Genomic DNA, 7,995 nt, shown 5'->3' on the forward strand with positions numbered 1-7,995 from the left:
AGTGGTTATATGTTTCTAACAGGGAAGGGGAAGTAGAGCATATTTGAAGAGAAAAAAGACTAAGGAAATAGTTCATTCAGAGCAAAGCCAGCGTTTGTGTTGACTGCTCAGAGTCCACGAACTCAGGCTTCTGTTTCGGGCTTTGTCAATCCCCCCCACATCTATCAGTATTTTTACGGTTTCCCGGGTAAGTAGAAAAACATATGGTCTTGTTTATCTGAATTTGGAAGGTTTTCTTCTGCTGTGGAGCAATCTCTGCAGTTTTGGAATGCTGATGTTTGTGTGAGCTCACTAACATGCACTAACATGCAGAATGACATCTAGAAAGTATGTTTTCAGTTTTTTTGTGACTAGCTGTAGCAAGATGTTTTACAGGTCTACCTAACATTTAAAACTCGTTACTGCAAACTCCCCCTGTAGAGAGGACCGTTACATGTTTGAACGGAAACTAAGATAGTAGAGGTGTTTTATGTGTTTTTCTTGTAGGTGGACAACTTGGCATCTGGCTTTGTCACATTCCTTTGTGGTCTGGTTTTAATTTACTACAAACATTGAGGGGGAAAAAATGTGTGCTGTTACAAAGACAAAAACTTTTGTTCCAAGTATGACCTACAGGGATAAAAGTCAAAAACAGGAAAGAAAATTAACGAGTTTTAGTAGGAAGTTCTAAAGTTCTCCATTTTAGTGATGTGTCTCTACGGAAGTGAATGAGCTGTATGTATTCATGCTGCAACCAGTAATTTGGTTTACCTCAAACATTGTTTTTACCATTTCATCTTAAGATTACTTCTAATTTTAATTTGCAGGAAAAAGCACTTAATCATGGCTTATCACAGTTTTCTTCTTGAACCTATCAGCTGCCATGCCTGGAACAAGGACCGAACTCGTAAGTTCTCATACTCTTTGCAGCATCTTTGGAGCTGTTCCCAGTCTTTAGGGCTAAAGATATCTTTCAGCCTCTGAACTATGTAATCATGTGAGAGCATCATTGCTGAATATACAAATGATTCTGTCTCCAAAGGTCATTTGATCATGAATCAAGTACGTCTTTTTGAGGATTCTTTTTCTGAAAAGTGTCTGATGAGACGTGAACATTTAACATTTCTTCACAAAGATTGACTTTCTACCCATATTACTTGAATTTTAACTTTTGTTTTTGTAAACCATCATATGAACCACCATTTTCCCCTTGAGAGCCCTTTAGACCCTTTACTGAATGTTTACATTACTCTGCTGAGACCTGCATTTTGGATAAGAAGCTTTCACATCCTTCTGGAAAAGTACAAATACGTACATTGACTAGCATGCACACTTTTTTATGGGGTTTATGGTGCCAGTTAGAATCCTACAACATTAAAACTTAAGTGTGGCTGCTCTCGAAAAGCCAAATAAGGACTTTTATGTTTTAATTAAGTTTAAAAACAGTCCGTCTTTTAAAAAAAAAGGCAAAAAATATAAATGTCAAGAGTTGTGTCTTTTCACTGCTGCTGCCCTGCTTTTCTTTCCATGCTGATGAGAGAAGCAGTAATGACTAATTCCCCCCAGACTTCCTGTTTTACCATGAATGGTGCTTTGTTGCTGATGTCGTATGTCTTCGGCAGACCGCAGAGCAACAGCAGGGAAACGAGACGGCTGAGAAAGACTTTTAGGTTTAACTGCTGCTGTTAAAACCATGCATGTTTTCTAGCTCACCTGTGGAAAATGTGGGAGCACATCTGCTGTAGCAGGAAATAGATGCTGTGTCTGAATCCAGCATTAGGCCTGTCCCAATAGCCATACTTGTAGTCTTTGAACTTGGCCGCTTGTCTACATGACATGTTTCTGTTATTTGGACCAAGTGTTCAAGATGGCGTGAAGACAGTGTGTGTAAAACTTCTTATTGCTCAATGGAACACTCAACATAGTGTTGTAAAAATGCAAGTAACGTTTTTACAGAACTTTATTTACACATTTTTATTTTCCGTACTTTGCAACTTTAAAACAAACTCAAGATTTTTGGGCATGTGAGTTCCTGAACATGATGTGAATGATGGGATATGCTTACCCTCAAATACCACCCAGATGCAGTATTTGCAATACTGTGGATTTAGTGGGGCAGTGAGCTTTGGCAATTTTCAGACCTACAGACTTGCGCACTTACTTCCTGTTGCGTGCACATGTTCTCAAGTAGTCAGAAACACAAGTGTGGGTATTGGGACAGTCCCATTTTCATTTAAACACTATTCTGCAGAAATACTCTGTCTGCAGGATTAAATGCATTTCCTTAGAATTTGTAACTATACTTTTACATTTTCTGAAAATGTAAATATATTAAATATTAGGGTGTTGTGGGTGATTTCCAGGGAGTTTTTGCAATGCAGTTATTAAGGTGTATTAAGATCTTTCAAGACTCCAAAAAAGCTCACCCTATATGTCGTCTATTTTAATGATTATAGGATTTTTTTTTAATTATTTTTTATGTTAGTCAAAAATCCAAGCCTTACAATTCAAAGTTTAAAGGTGCCCTAGATTCAAAAATTGAATTTACCTTGGCATAGTTGAATAACAAGAGTTCAGTACATGGAAAAGACATACAGTACAGTGAGTTTCAAACTCCATTGTTTCCTCCTTCTTATATAAATCTCATTTGTTTAAAAGACCTCCGATGAACAGGCGAATTTCAACATAACACCGACTGTTATGTAACAGTCGGGATCATTAATATGTACGCCCCCAATATTTGCATATGCCAGCCCATGTTCCCAACATTATGAAAGCCATTACACAAGGGCAGAGAATTAACGTCTGGATGTGCACAGCTGAATCATCAGACTAGGTAATCAAGCAAGAACAATAGCGAAAAATGGCAGATGGAGCAATAATAACTGACATGATCCATGATATCATGATATTTTTAGTGATATTGTAAATTGTCTTTCTAAATGTTTCGTTAGCATGTTGCTAATGTACTGTTAAATGTGGTTAAAGTTACCATCGTTTCTTACTGTATTCACAGAGACAAGAGCTGTCACTATTTTCATTTTTATACACTTGCAGTCTGTATAATTCATAAAAACAACTTCATTCTTTATAAATCTCTCCAACAGTGTAGCATTAGCCGTTAGCCACGGAGCACAGCCTCAAACTCATTCAGAATCCAATGTAAACATCAAAATAAACACTGTACTTACGCGATTAGACATGCTGCATGACAAACACTTTGTAAAGATTCATTTTGAGGGTTATATTAGCTGTTTGAACTTTTTTTATGTTGTTTAAGGCAAGCGCCAGCTCTTGGGGCGTGGAGCACCAGATTTAAAGGGCCACACACCCTGAATCAGTTAATTTATAATGATGCCCCAAAATAGGCAGTTAAAAAAATGAATAAAAAAAAAAATTCTATGGGGTATTTTGAGCTGAAACTTCACAGACACATTCAGGGGACATCTTACACTAATAAAAAAAAAAGTTCTAGGGCACCTTTAATAATTAGGTTAAAACACCCCTAAAACTCAGTATGACCAATAGTGATATTAGCGATAGGTAGTGCCAACAGTAACTTTAAACAAACAAGTACTATCTTATAAAATATTTATGCTGTTATCCAATCCATCAAGGCCAAATACTTTTGTCTTCTATTTCTGTCTCCTTTAGAAATAGCACTTTGTCCTAATAACCATGAAGTCCATATCTACAAGAAGGACGGAAACAACTGGAACAAACTCCATGTGCTGAAGGAGCACAATGGCCAGGTTACTGGTAAGTAACCGACACGGTCACAGAGCATTGATGTGAACAAAACAATGTTTCCTCATCCAAGACGTTTCCTCATCAACCAGGCATTGACTGGGCCCCAGAGAGCAATCGCATCGTCACCTGTGGCACTGACCGTAACGCGTACGTCTGGACCCTAAAGGGAGATGTATGGAAGCCCACCCTGGTCATTCTCAGGATCAACCGTGCCGCCCGCTGTGTGAAATGGTCTCCTAAAGAAAACAAGTTTGCTGTGGGCAGTGGCTCACGTCTGATCTCTGTGTGCTATTTTGAGCAGGAAAATGACTGGTGAGTATCAGGCAATAGAAATGATACTGAGCCTCTTCTGGCAGAACAAATCTGATGGTGGTTAATCTACTTATGAGGCAGATGGGCTCTCTCTTATTTTTAAATGACTCGGTTAAAAGCAGTGTTCGGAATGATAGGACTAGGAATGCACAGCAGAGGATGCTGGTACTCACCAGACGCGCTGAATCTATTTCAATTGATTCTTCACTTTCAGACTCGTCCATGTGCAACAATGCTGGATTACACATTACACATTAAATCTGGTCTGAATTTCAACAAACAATCATAGACAAACAGCACGATTGAGTGAGATGTTGCTTTTGTACAATTATTCAATAAGAAATAAGTTAATACTGAATAACTTACTTTTTAGATGCAATATTGCTAGTTATTTTGGAACAATTTTCATTGGCGGAGTGAGAATAGACAAATAAACGGTTGAACGAATGATTCAATAATTCACTCAATTGTTTAATTCCTGAATGAATCCATGTTTTTCAACAAATTAGTTGAATAAATGATTAACCCACTCATACATACAGCCTCTTGTTTCCTGAATGAATCTGTTTTTTTAAATAATCAGTTGAGTGAATGGTTTAATGACTCATTCAAGCATACATGCTGAATTCGGTACTGCATAATAGACTATTTCTGCCATAAAAAAAAAATAAAAAATATGGTAAAAGTAGTAAGATGCTAGTATGTTGCACAATATTTAGCAATGGTCACTTGTTCAGTGAATGATTCTATGACTCACTCACTTGTTCAATTACTGACTGAAGCAGTAGGTGCTTTTCAGTTTGAAGGCTGTATTTTAGTATGACTGCATATTTACGCCGCCATATCATCAACGTCTGTGAAAAGCCATCACAATTTAAAAGATTGGAAAGCAGCCATTGTTTCACGTCCTTCATTCGGCTTATTTTGAAGGATGCATCAAGTGTATCCTTCATATCCTCCATTTGCCCACAATCCTTAGCACATATTCCAATTCTCATACACACACGCACACAAAAAGTAATGCAAGACATAAAATGATTTTAGAGATGAAAGCATTACACATATACATTATGTAAAACACTGGGAGACCACAGACTTGGCATTAATATAATTCAGTTAATATAAGGACTATTATATTAAGGATATATGAAGGACTAAGATATTTTTCCACAATTAATTTTTATAGTATTTTTGTGACACAGGGGCATAAACATTTATGTATAGCCATGTCTCATTCTGTTATTTAATGCTGAGGTGGACTGTAGCCTACAAGCCTCAGAAAGACTGCAGGACATTTGCAGCCTTCTAATTGAGAAGCATCCAGTGTTTTTGAACAAATTGGTTGATTGAACGATTCAATGACTCATAAAGACAGTCACTTGTCCTCACTTACTGGTGTAACTATGTAACCTAAAGAAAGAGTCACTGAAAAATCCACAGCAACTAACAATGAAAAGTCCCAGTGTTGGATTGATATATCAACATTCCTGCTCAGTTTGATGAACAGAACTACCAAATGTTGTATTATGAACTAAATTTTATGATTTCTACAGGCATTTTTCTGTTGGACAGAGAATGCTTATTTACACAGACTAATAAATTATTTTTATTGGGTGTATCTAAGAAGCTTAAAGTAGTTTCTCATTATTCTAGGTGGGTGTGCAAGCACATTAAGAAGCCCATCCGCTCCACCATCCTTTGTTTGGACTGGCACCCAAATAACGTCCTTTTGGCAGCTGGATCTTGTGACTTTAAATGCAGGTTAGGTTGATTCTGATTTGTGTTATTGTGTCAATTTTATGAATACGGCCTTTATATGAACTTACCGTTTTGTTAAATGCCCATCCAGGATCTTCTCTGCTTACATAAAGGAAGTAGAAGAGAAGCCTGCTCCAACACCATGGGGCTCTAAAATGCCCTTTGGAGAGGTCATGTTCGAGTCTACTGGCACTGCGGGTTGGGTGCACGGCGTCTGCTTCTCGGACAGCGGGAATCGTGTGGCCTGGGCCAGCCATGACAGCACCGTGGCAGTGGCAGAGGGAGGAAAGACTGCTGTGTGAGTATTGCCTTTCAAATATGGCCTTCCACATACTTGCCTTTAAAAAAAATCATATTTACCCAATTATTTCCGTTCATCTTGCCAGCTGCGCCAGTCTGACTTCTGAAACCTTGCCTCTTCTGTGCGTGACTTTCATTACTGAGAACAGCCTAGTGGCAGCTGTAAGTATCTTCAAATGTCAGACCTTGATGCTAAGGTGATCCGCTTCGATTGTCCCCTGATTTTCATATCTTTTCAGGGCCATGACTGCTACCCTGTGTTGTTTGTCTACGATTCAAACAATGCAGCCCTGTCTTTCGGAGGAAAACTTGACGTGCCCAAACAGAGTGCTCAGAAGGGCATGACAGCCAGAGAACGCTTCCAGAACTTGGATAAGAAAGCCACCACCGACAGCAAGGAAGCAGTCCTTGAATCTTTGCACAAGAACAGCATCAGGTACAGTCTGTTCTCTTTTGTCTGTCTTCTAGTCTCGTTCCTTTAAGTTTGTAATTTCTGTTCCACAATGGCACTAAAAACTGTTTTAAACACTCCCTGTCTTTTATTGGTCAAACAAATAACTCTGCACCCAAAATCACTCCAGTGATGACATATTTTTGTAGGCCCAACTGGAAGTTATCACCCTGTAACCCACGACCAACAAACATTTATGATTCTTACATAATTTGTTGATCATGGTAATCTTCACAAATGAACACAGCTTTTATGAATTTTGAATTGGCAGAAGATAAAAAAAAAAAAAAAAACGAAATAAACCAACTACACCATGGCCACATGACTTAACCATGATTACGACAACTCTATCAATCTTTAAAAAAAAAAATAAAAAAAATAACCTGAAAGAATAGTTTGCTACAGTGAATATAAACACACTGAGGCTGTAAAAGAGTTGTGAGTAGATGAGTTTACCTGTTCTTTGTGATGACATTTAATGTCCCCGACATCCTCACTTGTTGCAACCTGTTCACAACTTTTTTAAGACAAGTAAAAGCTTTAAAAACTTTTATGTAGTCAGAATAAAACATTAAAATATATTGAATTCTGGGACGAACCAACCCGGAGGTGATAAAAAGCGTTTTTTTCTGGGTTTTGGCCTACAAAAATATTTCATCCCTGCAGCACTCAATCCACTTGTTAAATCGTAATCGTGAATAATAAATCGACACAAGGAATTAAGCAGATGTTGAAATGTCCTGCCCAGTCAGGATGCGCAAATAAACAGATTGCAATTCCGTTTGATGCCAAGTGGCTCTGAAATTACACACTTCAAACATAAATCTACAACAATATTATATTTAATGTTTTTTGCTTTTTTTTTGTTCACTTAGCCAAATCTCAATCCTTAATGGGGGAAAAGCCAAGTGTGGCAAATTCTGCACCACTGGTATGGATGGAGGCATGGCTATTTGGGATGTAAAGGTAAATTGTGCATTTCATAATCAATATTTAGTTTGTAAATAGTGGTAAAAATGCAAAATTGCATAAAGATGATTATAATTCTGTTTAAATCTCTTTCAGACCCTTGAATCTGCAATGAAAGACCTCAAGATTGTCTAGACAGAGCACAAAATGTCTGCAGTTCAAATTGCTTGCTTTTTAATCGGCTAATCCTTTTTAATGCAGTCGTCTGTACGTTTTTACACGATTGTGTTTTGATGTGTTAGAGGTTTAATGATTTTATACTGATAAGATTCAGGAAACTGGTTCTGGATGAACCAAAAACTGAATTTATATGCTGGTCATAGATTGCTTTTCTTTAATTAATGCAGGTACCTTGCAATTGGATTTTAATAAACTGCAGTTGAAACTAATGAAATAAATATGACTACTGGCTGAATGTTTTCCTGCGTTAACCCAATACTTTCAATGCAACTCACTCTTTGTACTATTTATTTCAT

At 37.5% G+C, this 7,995-nt stretch overlaps 1 protein-coding gene across 1 annotated transcript; it reads left to right on the forward strand.

Moving 5' to 3' along the window:
• The first annotated feature begins 53 nt into the window (after nt 1-53).
• Nucleotides 54-7,917, forward strand: arpc1b (actin related protein 2/3 complex, subunit 1B). Its single transcript, XM_067382411.1, has 10 exons — nt 54-187; nt 807-886; nt 3,634-3,738; nt 3,819-4,041; nt 5,695-5,802; nt 5,891-6,097; nt 6,186-6,261; nt 6,339-6,535; nt 7,426-7,516; nt 7,616-7,917. Exons 2-10 carry the CDS (start codon nt 823-825, stop codon nt 7,652-7,654), a joined length of 1,110 nt encoding a protein of 369 aa, XP_067238512.1. The 5' UTR covers nt 54-187; nt 807-822; the 3' UTR covers nt 7,655-7,917.
• Nucleotides 7,918-7,995: the final 78 nt, after the last annotated feature.

Source organism: Chanodichthys erythropterus, chromosome 3 (genome assembly GCF_024489055.1).
Source record: "Chanodichthys erythropterus isolate Z2021 chromosome 3, ASM2448905v1, whole genome shotgun sequence".
NCBI lineage: Eukaryota > Metazoa > Chordata > Actinopteri > Cypriniformes > Xenocyprididae > Chanodichthys > Chanodichthys erythropterus.

Coding starts and splice junctions, on each gene's coding strand:
- arpc1b (XM_067382411.1), top strand. CDS start 823: ATGGCTTATCACAGTTTTCTTCTTGAACCTATCAGCTGCCATGCCTGG. Junction 4,042..5,694: donor TTTGAGCAGGAAAATGACTG/GTGAGTATCAGG, acceptor TCATTATTCTAG/GTGGGTGTGCAAGCACATTA. Junction 6,262..6,338: donor AGAACAGCCTAGTGGCAGCT/GTAAGTATCTTC, acceptor ATATCTTTTCAG/GGCCATGACTGCTACCCTGT.